The sequence below is a fragment of the Lemur catta genome, chromosome 8 (assembly GCF_020740605.2).
Source record: "Lemur catta isolate mLemCat1 chromosome 8, mLemCat1.pri, whole genome shotgun sequence".
Lineage (NCBI taxonomy): Eukaryota > Metazoa > Chordata > Mammalia > Primates > Lemuridae > Lemur > Lemur catta.
The window spans coordinates 77,578,667-77,593,691 of NC_059135.1; the positions used below are offsets into that span (position 1 = coordinate 77,578,667).

General features: G+C 37.4%; 1 protein-coding gene across 2 annotated transcripts in view; it reads right to left on the reverse strand.

Annotated features, from left to right (window-relative positions):
• ARHGAP15 (Rho GTPase activating protein 15) overlaps nucleotides 1–15,025 on the reverse strand; it is a 590,409-nt gene that overhangs the window by 57,146 nt on the left and 518,238 nt on the right. Inside the window, exons 13-14 of one of the 2 annotated variants that reach the window (XM_045559126.1) lie at nucleotides 2,696–2,801; nucleotides 2,421–2,574 (exon numbers count right to left, since the gene is read on the reverse strand). In XM_045559126.1, the coding sequence (XP_045415082.1) occupies nucleotides 2,571–2,574; nucleotides 2,696–2,801 (110 nt within the window). In that variant the 3' untranslated portion in view covers nucleotides 2,421–2,570. Of the gene's footprint in view, nucleotides 1–2,420; nucleotides 2,575–2,695; nucleotides 2,802–15,025 lie in introns of those variants that run through there. The other variant, XM_045559125.1, reaches the window with a different exon arrangement.

The following is a 15,025-nucleotide window of genomic DNA, read 5'->3' on the forward strand; positions in this document are numbered from 1 at the left end:
GCATGGACTAGGAGGATCTTCATCTTTTGAAGGTTTTTAACTAGATAGATTCTCTTCTGTGTGTTTTATTTTTTTCAAAGGAGGATTTAGCTGACTCTTAGTTTCTTCATTTTATAGATGTTCTTTCAGTTGGAAAAAAAAAGGGAATAATTGGAGACTGAGTAATGGATATTTCTCAAGAACTTCAAGACTAGGTATTGCATAGCATTAAAGGGTATACTTTTCCATTTGTTTTATGACTTTGTCCAGTTAAAGTTACTGAGATAAGCACTCCAGTATTTATTTGTAACTTGAAACTCCTTTCATGGTATGTCTGGATCCTAAGGGAAAAGAATTAACATTTGAGGAATGCTTACCTTGTGCCAGGCATTTTATATGCATTATCTCATTTAATTCTCATAACCACAAGATATGGTTGATATTATTTAATCCGATTTTACTTGCCTGAGATCATAATGGGAGCAAAGTATAGAGTAAGGATTTGACGCTAGGTCTCTCTCTTTCTGTTTCTTTAAAGCCCAAGATCCTTCCACTAAACCACACTGGGTTTCCCACTGAAGCCAGCACGTGAAAGTGACAAGAAGAAACATTTTAGAAACAAGAGATGTTCTGAATTTTGAGATAAAGTTCCCCCCAACAGTAGAATAAGAGAAATTAACATAATGAATTAGATTAAAACATGTTCCCTAATGCAATGACCAGTTTAACAAGATATGGACTATCCACACCATGGAAAACTATGCGATCATTAGAAGTAGCAAGACAAGTCTATCTAATGAAATGAAACACTGCCCATGAGTTGCAAAATATTTACAGAACAATCTACTCAGTGTGATGTTCTTTCACAAAAATAAAAAACCATACACACATATATTTGCGCATGCTTAGAAACAGGTTGGAAAGGATATATACAAAAATGTTAGTTACTTTTGCTCAGCAGGCTATGAGTGACCAGTAGGCAAATTTCATTTTTTAATGTATTTACGTCTCTGTTGCTTTTTTTGGTGCAATTACATGTATTATGTTCACAATTAAAAATCATACGATGGATTAATTGAACAATCTGTAGCAATGACTCATTCCAAGGAATGGGTGATTAAGATGATTAAGGAGGAGATGTAATCTCACAAAAGCATAATTGCCCAATCTATCTGAAACTCTATCAGGCTTCGATATCACTATGCATTTATAGTGAAAGCTAAAACTTCATCTCTTGTATTGCACTTTGCCTTATCTAAAGAAGGTGTTAACAGAAGGCAAACGAGTAACAGTCATTTCAGACTTAACATGTCCAAAATAGAGCTCTCAAATCTGCTTTTCCTGTGCAACCCGTTTCTCCCCCAGTTTTACGCATCTCTGTATGTGGCACTATCATTTCTCCACTTGCCGGAATTGAAACCCAAAGAGGCACACTTGATTTCTCCTTCCTTTCCACACTCTGCGCCAACCAGCAGCAAATCCAAGCTGCTACACCTCCACAGTGTCTCATCGATTTCTCTCTGATGGCTCCACTCAAGCCACCAATATCTCCTGCCTGGACTTGAGGGCTTCTGGGTCTTGACATTCACAATCCATTCTCCACTCGGCAGCCAGGGCAATTTTTTATACACCCTCAGTTTAGCGCTCCTCAGTAGTTCTTCCTTGTATTTAGAATGGAATCCAAGCCTCTCACTGTGGCCCACAAGAATCCATGTGATCAGATGCTGGTCTTATGTCTGGGACCTCAGCTCCTGCCACCTCCCACCCCACCCCGGCACATTAGGTCCTAGAGCACATTAGGCCTGCTGTCTGCTTTTCAAATATTGCAAGCTCTTAGGGGCCTCTTGGGCTTTATGTCTGCCTTTTTTCCTGCCTGGAACACTCTTCTCCTAGCTGTTTACATGGACAGCACCTTATCAATCTGAACCAACATTTTACAGATGAGGAAATTGGATTTCAGAAAGTTTAAGTAACTCATTTGTGGTCACAGCACTTGGTACACGGTGGGGCTCAATTTTGAACTCATGTCTGAATCATTTCGTGCCCTTTGTATTACATTAGATAATAAAGTCAAGATAGACCATCCCTGAAGCCTGGTGATGGTTCTGACAATCAATCAGCAAAAATCTACTTGTTGAAAAGGCCATGAAAAATAAATTCCTTCAGAAGTTCCTTTTTTTTTTTTTAATTTTTATTAATTTTATTTGAGACAGAGTCTCGCTCTGTTGCCTGGGCTAGAGTGCTGTGGCGTCAGCCTAGCTCACAGCAACCTCAGACTCCTGGGCTCAAGCGATCCTCCTGCCTCAGCCTCCCGAGTAGCTGGGACTACATGCATGCACCACCATGCCCGGCTCATTTTTCTATATATATTTTTAGCTGTCCATATGATTTCTTTCTTTTTTTAGTAGAGATGGGGTCTCGCTCTTGCTCAGGCTGGTCTCAAACTCCTGAGCTCACACAATCCGCCCACTTTGTCCTCCCAGAGTGCTAGGATTACAGGCATGAGCCACCTCGCCTAGCCCAAAAGTTCTTTTTGTAGATTTTCCTTCCCATCTCTAGCACATTCTCCAACTTCTGCAGGAAGAGTTAGGTCAGCTAGAGGGGAAAATATGCAGTGGATGCATTTGGAAACCTTTTTTTTAGAGATTTAAAATTAAATATTGTTCATTTAGCAAATGACTATAATATGACACACCCAGAAGCCCTTATAACTTACTTTGTTAGATGTTTAAAGAGAACTTTCATGGTGTCACGATTGGGTGGAGGGAGTTTTTGTACAAGAGACTTTATAGTTTCAATTCTTGTGTTGTTGTCTTGCTTTTCTGGAAAAAAAAATTAAAAAAGAAGGTTAGAAAAAACCCTAGATTTCGTAGGCATAGGAGACAATTTTCTTATAAGAATTTCGGGCTAAGACTTTGAAACTAGAAGTCCTAATCTGTGGCCAAAGGAAATAGGTGTATTCAACCTAGTTGTCATTGAGTTTCTTAGTTTTGACTCTGATTTAGACCATGGTAACATGAAGGCAACAACAGTGTAACTTTGACATGATCTTCCTTTTAAGATCAGGTATTGAGTTGGTTTTCTTAAATTTCCTATTTTACAAGGCATGGTAGGGTGGATAAAGGCCTTCAAAAGATCCGTGTCCTCATCCACAGAACATGTGTCTATGTTATTTCACAGGACAAAAGGGACTTTGCACATGTGATTAAATTAGGGATTTGGGGATGGCAAGATTTTTTTGGAATTATCCAGGTAGGCCCAACGTCATCACAAAGATTCTTATCAGAGAGAAGCAGGAGGTTGAGAGTCGAGAGAGAAGGCAATGTGACAATGGAAGCAGAGAAGAAAGGCTATGTGCTGAGGGGCCGTGGTCCGAGGAATGATGACAGCCATCAAAAGCTGGAAAAGGCAAGGAAACAGAGCTCCAGAAGGAACACAGGCCTCCCAGCACCTTGATCTTTGCCCAGTGAAACTGATTTCAGACTTCTAACATGCAGAACTGTAAGATAGTAAGTTTGTGTTGTTTTAAGGCACTGAGTTTGTGTTACTGTTACAGCAGCAGTAGGAAATTAACACATAATGTAATTTGATTATAAATATTCTATTGTCTGCTTGATTTTGTGGAAGGGCAAAGATTTTTCTTTTTCATTTACTTCTATGCCATCCTTTCTCCCTAACACATTTTGTTTGTGCTTTAAAATAAGAGAATGAGGCCAGGCGCGGTGGCTCACATCTGTAATCCTAGCACTCTGGGAGGCTAAGGCAGGAGAATTGCTTGAGGTCAGGAGTTCTGAGACCAGCCTGACCAAGCACAAGACCCCATATCTACTAAAAATACCGACAAATTAGCTGGGCATGGTGGTGTGCATCTGTAGTCCCAGATAATTGGAGGCTGAGGCAGGAGGATTGCCTGACCCCAGGAGTTTGAGGTTGAAGTGAGCTATGATGAAGCCACTACACTCTAGCAGGGGCAACACAGAGAGACACTGTCAGAAAAAAAAAAAAAAAACACTTAAAATAAGAGAATGTAAAACATAAAAATTGCAATAGGATAATACTTGGCCATAGACATTTCTTAAAATAGGAAGTTGTTCAAAATTGCATATCACATAGAATGCTTTCCCTTATTTTGTGTTTTGGGTTTTCTTTTCCTTTATAGGCATGGATGTCAAAATAAGAACTGAGTTACTTAGTACCCTAGGGAATTCATCTTTCCATAGTATTAACCAGGGCCTTACCATCTAGACTTATAATTATTTATTGAACTTAAACACTTTATGTACAGTGACATAGGTATCTTTCCTTTCTGTACTTTAACTTTTAGCACAGAGCTCCTGATGATTTTTCTAAAGAGGTCACAGCTGGAAAAGATGATACACACACACACACACACACACACACACACACACACACACACACACACACGGAATAATATGCAAGGCAGACACCCACCCAATATCCATTCTCTTCTTCCTTAGCAAGACAATCTCATTGTTGAGAGGATGGCAATATACCCAGCTGAAAGGGCCCATTTCCTGGCTGCCTTGGCAGCTGGAGTGGCCATGTGACCAAGTCTGGCCAATGACACTGAAGTCACAGAGTTGGTGGGGGCCTTCTGGGAGGTCCTGCATGAGCTGATTTAGCTCTTTTGCCCTTTTACCTTCTCTCTTTTTTGCTTCTTTGAATGTAGATGGAATGGCTGTACTAGGAGATGCTCTTGAGAACTGAAGCTCTGCAGAGTGGAACACACAGGTGGAGGAAGCTCCCCTGAATCTGTAGGGTAGTCAGACCAATCCTATACTGCCTGCCTCTGGGTTTCTTTGGCACAGAAAATAAGGCCTTGTGTACTGAATGAAGCCTTTGGGGATGGATCTCTAATACTAAGGCCAAACACAGTTCGTAGTAAGATGTACTTCCAAAAGCTTTTGTCCGTAGGTACATAAACTTTATATAGTAGGGTACGAAAGAGTTAGTTTACAAACTGGCAGTTTCTTTAATATGTTGTTACAAAAGAAACTTTTTATAAGGAATTCTAGGAAACTATCCTGCAGAAGATGGTATTAATATTTGGCTAAAGTGGGGTGGGGGCAGTCTTCTTAGTAGAACTCTGCTTGGAAGCTTTTCTTTTTCCTCCTAAAACCACAAAGGCCTATAAATAATGCCTCCCACAGTCAAAGCTTTCAAAATTGCAGTTATTCTTAGAAGAGTTCCAACATGATATGGCTTGGACAACTGCAAATGAAAGAAACAAAGGGGAGAGAGAAGAGAAAAAAAGAAAATTGCAACATCATAGTCTATACCAGACAGACTCTTTTCTGACAAAGAGTAGAAAGCCCCCCTGTAGCTTAATGAAGGTAAGAAGATGTGATGCTTCATATGACCAACTGGGGCCTAAAAAAAAAAAAAAAAAACCTCAGAGAAAAAGGTAGAAGAAATTAATAAAGGGGAGAGTGAAATTGGTATAGTATACCCAGAACAGAGCTATTAGAGTGGTGAATGCCTTTTATCTAATTATCTGAAGCTAATACCATACAACAATGACTATATACATATACACATACATACATATATATTCAAGAAGCTGATACATTCTGCATAGATTGGCATGATGTTAGTAGTATAATTTACCTAAGGATTTGGTGAAACATTTGGTCCAAGCAACAAAGATGATATTAGGAAGGGGAGGAGAAGAGACCTTACTAATTTCACTGAAGTCTATGACTACAGTAATAATCAGGCCAATGTCAGAATCTCCAAAACAGGATAAGTTGACATTGACGGCTACGGAAGTAGCAGCTGCAAATTAACCTTGATGGACAATAAGCGGAGTGTAGTCTTAATGGCTACATCCAGCAAACCTTAGTTTTAGGGAACATATGATCCGGGGAGGGTAGGTTTAAAAAAGGCTGAGCATTGCTTAATTGGAAGTACTTGAATTTGCAGGGTCACTAACATGACGCTTGAGTAGAAATTAAAACATTGCCAAGTCTGTTAATCTACCGGTAAAAGAATTATTAGCTTTCTTAGATAGAGACAGTTCTCCTTCTCCTGTGTTCCATTGCACTTAGAATATTCTACTTATACAACACTTGATATTTCCACTGCTTGAATGCCTGTCAATTTCCCCCATTAAAAAGGGAATTTTCCCTATAAAGCTAGGCAGTTTTTATATTGGTATGTAGTGGGTTAAATGAATGAAGAAAGAATTAGTGAACTAATGAAAGACATGAACATGGATTGGAATAGATGAACCTTGGTTTGAATTCTGTAACAGCTTTTATTAGCTGTGTGGTCTTGGACAAGTTTCCTACTTGCTTTGAATAATATCTAAAAGGATAGTTTTATGGAATAAACAAGATAGTATGTAATGTACCAAGCACAATTACTAGTAAAACTAAGTACTCTATAAACATTCACCCTTTCCCCCCCTCACCTTTTTTGAGGTCCATGCTGGGTCTGGTTCACCTTTTATTTCCAGCAGTTAGCATACTATCTGGTTGCAGTGACATTCAAAATGTGGTTGCTAATTCTTGAACTGAGTTGGTGCCAGTTGGTGAAAATACAATTGCTATGGTAGCCTGGCATTACACAACACCCTAAATACTTTGTGATAGGCTGAGAAATAGTAGATCTGATTGGTGAGCAGCCCAGTTATGTATAAATATCCTCATAAAAGTATACGATGGTTTTCAAGTCTGCTTATAAGAAACATTCTGCATGCAAATATTTTATAGAAATATTTTTATCTCTTTTTCTACTTTCACACATACTTCAGGAATCAGACAATTGGATAGTGGCATATGCATATTTGTGGCTAAGTTATACTTAAGTTCTAGAGGGGGAACTGCACAATAGCTTAGAGAGGGCTGAAATATTGTTAAGGTAGAACAATTTATGTTTCTTACAACATAATCAGAACAAAATCTTCTGAAAAGGTTATAGGAAAGCAGTGTTTTCCCATTCCAATCAATAATGCACCCACTCTTCCATAGCTTGTAAAATCAGGAAATAACACAAACACTTCTAAGTGGGGGAACATCTAAAAATACAATTGGATACATTAAAATCGAAATGACACCTTTTCAGATCTGGTTTATTGATGTGTCATATTAGGAATTAGAATCAGCATACAAAATACAGGAGTGGTTAATGAGCTAAGATTCATACACAGCTTACTAAAGATGTGTCAACTGTCTTCAATTGATTCAGTGAGCATCTGAAAGACAGCATTTTCTATTAATATTTCTCCTTCAGCATATGGTTTCTCATTATTGTGAAGCATTGAAAGTTCTGAGAAGACTCTGAGATATCTCTAACTTTTTGCATTATGACTGGAGGTGGGGGTGGGTGGGCAGGAATTTTTTCTACATGGAGAATTAGAGAATCTCTTAGGTAAATTGTACACTAAGAGACTCATGCAAAACCCTTCCCCCCAAAAAGAACTCCTTAATTCTTTCCCTTTTCTCTCACGTTTGCTCCTACCCTCATTCTGTTATGATTTATTTTTGTATATAGTCTGCTCTTTAATACTTCCATTTTAGTTCCTCACCTATATCCAAATAGCCTCTTCAGTCTCTAAGCTGTGAACCCGTAACTGCATATAAAACTTTTCTGTAGTGGTTCATTTTCACTTTCCAACAGTGACTCCAAATTGTTTCTTATTAATGCCCACTCCTCACCCACCTGCTCCCATCTTCTCAAACTCACCAAACTCATTGCTGCAAATGAGCTTCTTCAAAAACAGTTCCAGGCTACTTAGATGTTACTTGAAGTAACAACTACATAATGTGAAATAGCCTTTAATGTTATGGTAAGGACCTGGCTTTATCCTTTGCCCCCATGCATGGTTTTGAGGGCACATTTTTCAAAATGTGGTTTATGATAGTTACATTTGCATTTACTGCATGAAATGTTGCTACTAAAACAAGCACATTTACAACCGAATGCCTTTTAGGAAAGAGATAAGATAAAGTTATATACAGCAATGGAAAGAGCTCTGCACAGAGAAAAACCTTGGCCCTGATGATGACCCTGGACACTTTTCTGGCCTTATCATCCATGCCTTTGTTATTCTTAACTTATTTATGGCCACATGTTAAATCAAATTACAAAATAAATTCTGCTTTTGTTATATAAGTTCACCCAGAGGAAGACAAGACCAGATTCTCCCAGTAACCAATGTATAGGGAGTACTATTCCTGCCATTTATCTACAGTCTTAAAGGACAACTGTATCCCTTTGTTTTAAGGAGGTTAGCAGTTTCACAGCTGTTCTGCTTCTGGAAGTTATTCTGCAATGTTTAATGCATGCTGTATGAAAAACACGGTAGTCACTATATGTCAGGGCTATATTTGGGAGAAAGTGGTTCTCTAGTTTCTATTCAATTTATACTTTTTGTATCATGGCCATTTCAGAATTTAGTTAGAGACTGCCCTTGCGTATGGGAAGAATGAGTGTCTTCAGAGAAAATTTTATTTGTTTCAGCATGCCCTATGACTGGATACAAATCTTTGAGGATATGCTTTTTAATGACAAAACTTGAGTTGGGGGTTGAGGAGTCATCCAAGAGATGACAATAACTGCATGATAAATGTCTTTAAATAGCTTACAGTTACTTTAGGAGGAGATGCTCCAGGGACAAATTCAAACCTCAGAAACAGATACAAATACACACATACTTCAAACTCATGTTGTAAATAAGAGAAGTGGTATGTCATAGAGGAGTCTGAAAGAAATGGGTTAGAATTTTTGTTCTGCTGTATGATTCTGGGCCAGTTGCTTGAACTCTTGATGTTTCCAGTTCTTTACTTAAAAATACAGAAAAATTATACATATCTCATAGAATTTTTATAGAATTAAATGTTTCAATGCACGTAAGTGCACAGACAGTAAATGATCACTAACTGTAAGCCCTCTTCCCTCTAAAATCTTTCTTTTTAATTGTCCTATTGTGACTGCCTATAGCTCAAGGTTGTTTCTGAAACCACATGAAGCCATAAATTTTACTTTTTACTACACTTTCCTAAAAATAGTATATGATAGCTCTGTAAATACATAGAATGCTGTCAATTGTCAAAGAGTGTTTGGTTAAAATTCATAAGTACAGTATATTATAAATGAAAGTGTCATTGCATCATAAATAAGGAATAACCATGACTTTAAGGCTAATCTGTAGATGGCAATTGGCAATTTTTCAAGAATCTGTGACCCCCTCCAAAAAATCCAGAAAAACAATCTTTTATATTTAATTAAAATGAAGCCACATTCTCAATGTCTGCAGATAGCTGGTTAAGTTTGGCTTTAGATATTGATAAACTATGTCACAACAGTACAACTTGAGAAGAGAGATGTGCTACTTACAGGAAAGACCCAGCAGGAACTATAATCTATGTGACTCAAATAACACTCATTTCTTTCTCTAGTGGGGCTCACCTGACAATTAGACCTGACCACCCCATTTTCACACCAGATTTCCTTGTAGTCATAGTTTCATTTCCAGGAGATGTTAATATTTTGTCTGTTTTTTGAATAAACCAGCCCTTTTAGGAAGAATTTTAAAAATGGGAACTCCCCATAGACAATAAATGTCAGTATCAAAAAACATGCTGGCCAGTTTATTGGCATGATTCCATGATTCCGTCAAATGCAGAAAGCTTCAGCTCACTGGACACTTTAGCACTGTTTCCAGAGGCCATTTCTGTTCCCAGTCCAGGAGAAACTAGACCATTCAGAGCATACCATTAGAAGCATTGTTAAGAGCAGTCTTGTTAAGCGTTACCTCTACTTTCCACCTCTGTTTCTACTGTTGGCAATGAACAACTATGAAATTATTGAAAAGAAATTGTTTATCTATTTCTTAAATAATTTATGGAGTATTAAACATATATAGGTATATATGTTTAAGGAAAACCATATTTATTAAGGCCTATGTGCTACCTGTGGCAGATGCAAAGCTAGTTGGTAGCTTTTCATTATACAATCCAGAGGGGCAGATAAAATATAAAATATATCATCATAGACGTTTAAATATAAGGCATACCATAATATAGGTATCTATGAAGTTTATATCTTTCTTCTGACTGAAGGGATCATCTAAGATGATTGTTAAACTCAAAAACCTGAGATATCAGCTCATTATTCCAAAAAAAAAAAAAATTCGAAGTAATTCAGAAATGCAGTGGATACAAATAAATGAGTGTAAAATTCTATTTAATCAATTTCTGAATGTCTTTAAAATTATTACATTTAACTTCTTCATACATTCAAAAATACATTCAAGAAAGTAATAATATCTTTTTTTTTCATGTAACTATCCATCTATGTCATTCTAGTGTCTTCTGATACATTGATCTCACATTGGGGGCAATATTCAAGTTTTAGGTTCAAAGTACTTTTAGTAAAGGGTATTGGTTTGGTGCAATCAATTTTAGAATGATAATATTCCCTAAAATGCACCACCCTGAAACTGGCTCTTACACCAAACTTTCCCTCCTCAGTTTTGCACTGAAGTCCCTATTTGTCTGAATTGAAGAGCAAGGCACTGGCTGACACTCCCGGCAGCAATCTTCAGAGGAGAAGCAGGATCCTATTGTCTTCCCTAGAATTTCTTGTTCTTCAAAGTAATTTTAAAGGTGTCATGGTGGCCAAGCACATTTCTGCAACTTACAAATGACACTAATTCATCCTTAGGTGATAGTCTGTACTGAGAAAATAAAGCTCATTGGTTTAGTTCTTTGAAATTCAATTCTCCTGTGAAAATTTTCTTGATACGATATTTATTCATTTATATCTGGTTTACAAGCTTTTCTTTCTTTTGTTTTTTTAAGACCATTTTGAGTCATTTAACATCTTTCTCATTGTAAACCAGTAATTCATTTCAAATACTCAAGTAGCTATTTATATTAAGCATTATCTTTGTATGTTTTCATGAGGGTGGAAATCTTACAAATACTTTTCAAGGTTTGCAGATTTTAACATAAGTGTCTAATGTCCTGCCTCTTTCCATTGGTAGACAAATTAAATTTACAGGATATTAAAAAAATCTCACTTGAAAACAAGATTTATTTATTATATCACAATTAGAAAAAATGTGAACTAAGAAATACTTTCCCTGTCTTTTGGGTTAAATTTTTTTTTTTAAAGAAAGCATATTAAACTTTATCCATAACAAAATAAACCTGAAGAGGAGATGATGGTTAGTATGGTAGACTACTCCTCCAGTCAGCTCATTTGACAAAGCCACACAGTGACCCAGAGAGAAAGGGAAAGTTATTAATTAAGCAAACATGAAAATCCTTTAAGAAATGGGTTATAAAATAATTTTATGATTCAGCTTTTTTTTTTTTTTAAATAATTGTGAGACTATTGTAAAAGAAGAAAAACAGGCAACATGTGGTAACTTTAGTCAGCATTTCTGAACTGGGAATGATAAACACCTCTGCCTGGCTCTGGCATTTATCAGGGCTGAGATATTATTACCACATAGAGTCACAGCATGGTTACTGTTATCATCGGAAAAAAGAGCCAGCTAATCTTAATGGTTTGTAAAGCCGTTACCTGCACTGGTCTGACATTTATCATGATCATTTTACCACATGGGTCCTACATAGCAAAGGTCTTTTATCTGGAAGGGACATCACTATGAATTATTATTTGCAGCTAGGTAGAAAATTGTATGTTGTAGATACCTTTTCTCATTATAAATCACATAGTCACATTTCACCATTTCCCCCAGAAAGCTGCTGAGCCTAGATTTTTTTGCCACGGCTTGCTTTCCTCTCTCCCACCCTTCTCTTTTTATAGTTTCTTGAAAATATTAGCCATTTTTTCATTAACGCCTTTAATATAATTTCTGAAGAACCACATATATGGTAGGTGTACATCCGGACACACTTTCACTGTAGTTAGGAGACTTTCCTATACATTCTGTAAAAAGACTTTAGAAATTAAAATTGATAAACTATCTACTTTTTTAAAAAAATGATTATTCTCTCTTCTGACTTAATGGCCAGACTTTTCTCCATTTTTGACCTTGTCAATAGGATATTTACCAGTGGATCAGACAAAATTTCTTCTGATTGATTTGAAATACTCAAAACACTCATGCCATTTCTTGCCTGAAATCTTTAACTTGGAAATGTAGTCTCATAAGGAGTATACTAGTTTTATTTTGTTAGACAGTAAGTTTTTTCAGACTCTGTTTTAGTAAGTTACATGGAGTGCAAGGTTCCTTCAACAGATTTGTTTGAAAAGATGCTTAGATTCTATGCCTACCTATCAATGTCCTAAGGACACACATTAGTACTTACTATAGAAGAAATAAGGACATTAAAAGGTCTGATGTTTTAAAACCATAGGACCAAGTCAGTAGAGTGAAATATGTTAATTTGACAATGGAAAATTACAGTGAAAAGCCCAAGTTGTTTACCATAGAGAAGAAATCCTCTCTTTTAAAAAGATTGAGACAACTAATCTTCTGAAAGAAATATTTATATATTTTCTTCTTTCTCAAGTGTTCCATTAGGAATAAACAAGCCAGAAATTCTGTACTTTTATAATGAAGGGGGAGGAGAATTCTTTGCCATTTTTGCATTTAGAAAGAAATGTGCAAGAAGAATGTGACAATTTAAGCAAATCAAGATTGTTTCAAATGGATCACAAACGGGACTTTGTGGGATATTTTATACTATCATGTGAAGCAAACAGTAAATTTGAAAGGAGGATTTTCTCAATGGTCTAGTTCTGATGTGTTTTCCCATTTCTTTGTGTGTTTAAAAGAGGTTTGGCTGTGGTGTTTAATATCGCTTCGACTCTTTTGCAAATGAGTTCTAGAAAAATATTCGCACATGAAGGAACGCTGATGTGCTGTATTGCTCACAGCAGCTGGGGGGATATGAACGAAGAAGCTAGAATCCCGAGTCTGGATTTAGCAAAAATAAACACCTATAATTCCATTTTAAAAAAATCTATCGCTTGTTTATGGGCATCAACAGTAAGCCTTTCTCGCTTTGAAGAAGTCCAATATTTTTCTCAAATAACTCCATTCTTAAAAGAAATAGAGTAATTTAAACTGAGGTGTACTATTTTGAAGTGGTCTGTGTTAGTTACTTTGCCTACTTTGTAATGTTTGATTCCATATGATTTTTTTGTATTATTACAAATGTCCTCCAAAGGAAACAGTTTCTGTTTCAGAGACTTGTGAGATATGTTTGCATAAATTTGGAGGCCAAGGGGAGGAGGTCATTTGTGAAATTAAGCTGTACTTTTATTGTTGAAAAAGAGTTGCAGACAATTTGATTCAGACTTCCAAAATTTCACTTGAAAATGGTGGCCTAATATTCCAGCATACTGCTTTACCAGTCATGAAGGGCTACCCTGATTTAAAACAAACAGAAACAAACAAAAAAAAACCAACAAACAAGCCCCTTTATTCTTTTTTATTTTAGAATGACTCTTTTGTTCTAGCCGAACACCATCTTGCCATTATTGTCCCCCCAAACACTGTAACCTGGGAGCATTTACAATAATTAGTGAGGGGCTCTGCCACACGGATTTTTCTCCTTTTCTGGGGAACTGGGTGAATTGCTGAGTGCTAATGAAAGTGGGAGACTTCTAGTGGTTGAGCCAGGCACAGCGCCGGCAGACGCTTTAAGCTTCCCACTGTGCGGCAGTGCAAGCTTCCCCGCTGTTATGTTTACCATAGTTTTAATGTCTGTGAAAAAATTCCTGATGCAACCAAATTATGTTATGCCCTTTTGTTTATCTAACCCTACCCTCCCTGCCTCCTTCCCCCCACAATTTAGCAGATTCCTGTTGCCCCTATTACAGAAAGCTCCTCCTCAACTTTGTGACCACCCTACTACTTCAATTCTTGTCATGAGAGCCCAGCTGCTTTGCAGCCTTGTCTGCAAAGCCTGATCCAGAAGTTTCGGGCGGATTACACACACACACACACACACACACACACACACACACACACAGTTTCGGGCGGATTACACACACACACACACACACACACACACACACCCTGCTTGACTTCTGCCACCTAATAATGAACATCCTCCTCTCCACTGCATTTGAATTTCATCGGAGGTAATATTAAAGCACCAAATTTAATCATGGGGCATTGCATTGACAATACCAGCTTAAAATGCAAATGTCCTTCGTGAAATGCACTGTGTCTTTAAAGGAATCTATTGAAAGACCTCAAACTCCCACTGTGCTCTAAGATGAAAACAACCAATCTGCGACTAGAGTTGTCTTTTTCTTAAAAATGGTTATCGCTAAGAAAATGACCATTCCATTATATTGTAAATTGATGGATTCACCAAGTGTGATCTACAGTGAAGTTTTTAATGAATATTCATACAACTTTTTCAAGCCATTAACAAGACTTAAGACAATGAGGTTGCCACTTAGTCCCATTTAGATGGGGTGGGGGGAGGAAGGAGAGAAAACAGCACTTGGAAAAGTTTAACTTTCACGTATCAAACTCCAGGTGCCAGAGTTTGAGGAAAATAACCAATAATAGCCATTTTTTACATATTTGATGGGACTGATTATGCAATGTGCAACTCTAAATGGCTTATAGCACATTGTAGCATGGTTCCATCCCATTGGCTACAGTAGGGTGCAGGCAGATGGATGACAGTGACAGGGAGAGAAGTGCTTTTGCTTAGCCGTGCGTTAAGATGCCATCCAGAAGCTCTGTGCACTGCAGACACTTCATTAGGATGCCAGGATAATGGTAAACTACCACTCAGAGTGACACCCCATTTCCTGCTTACTGAGCGCTCCAACCTCGGCAGATGTCAACAATCTCACAGTGCTACAGAGCAGACCTAACTTTCCAGCCACTTTGACTCCAATTTTTTCCTCCTAACAGTGCCATACATTATGTGCAATATGTAATGGCAAACACCGCCCTGAAAACAAAATCTGCACAGTTTGTTATGACCGGAGTGCTTCATTTTTTTTTTTCTTTCTTTCAGAAGATGAGGGACAGTGAGTTGGGTAAGAGAATATGTCCATCAGCTATACTAACCTC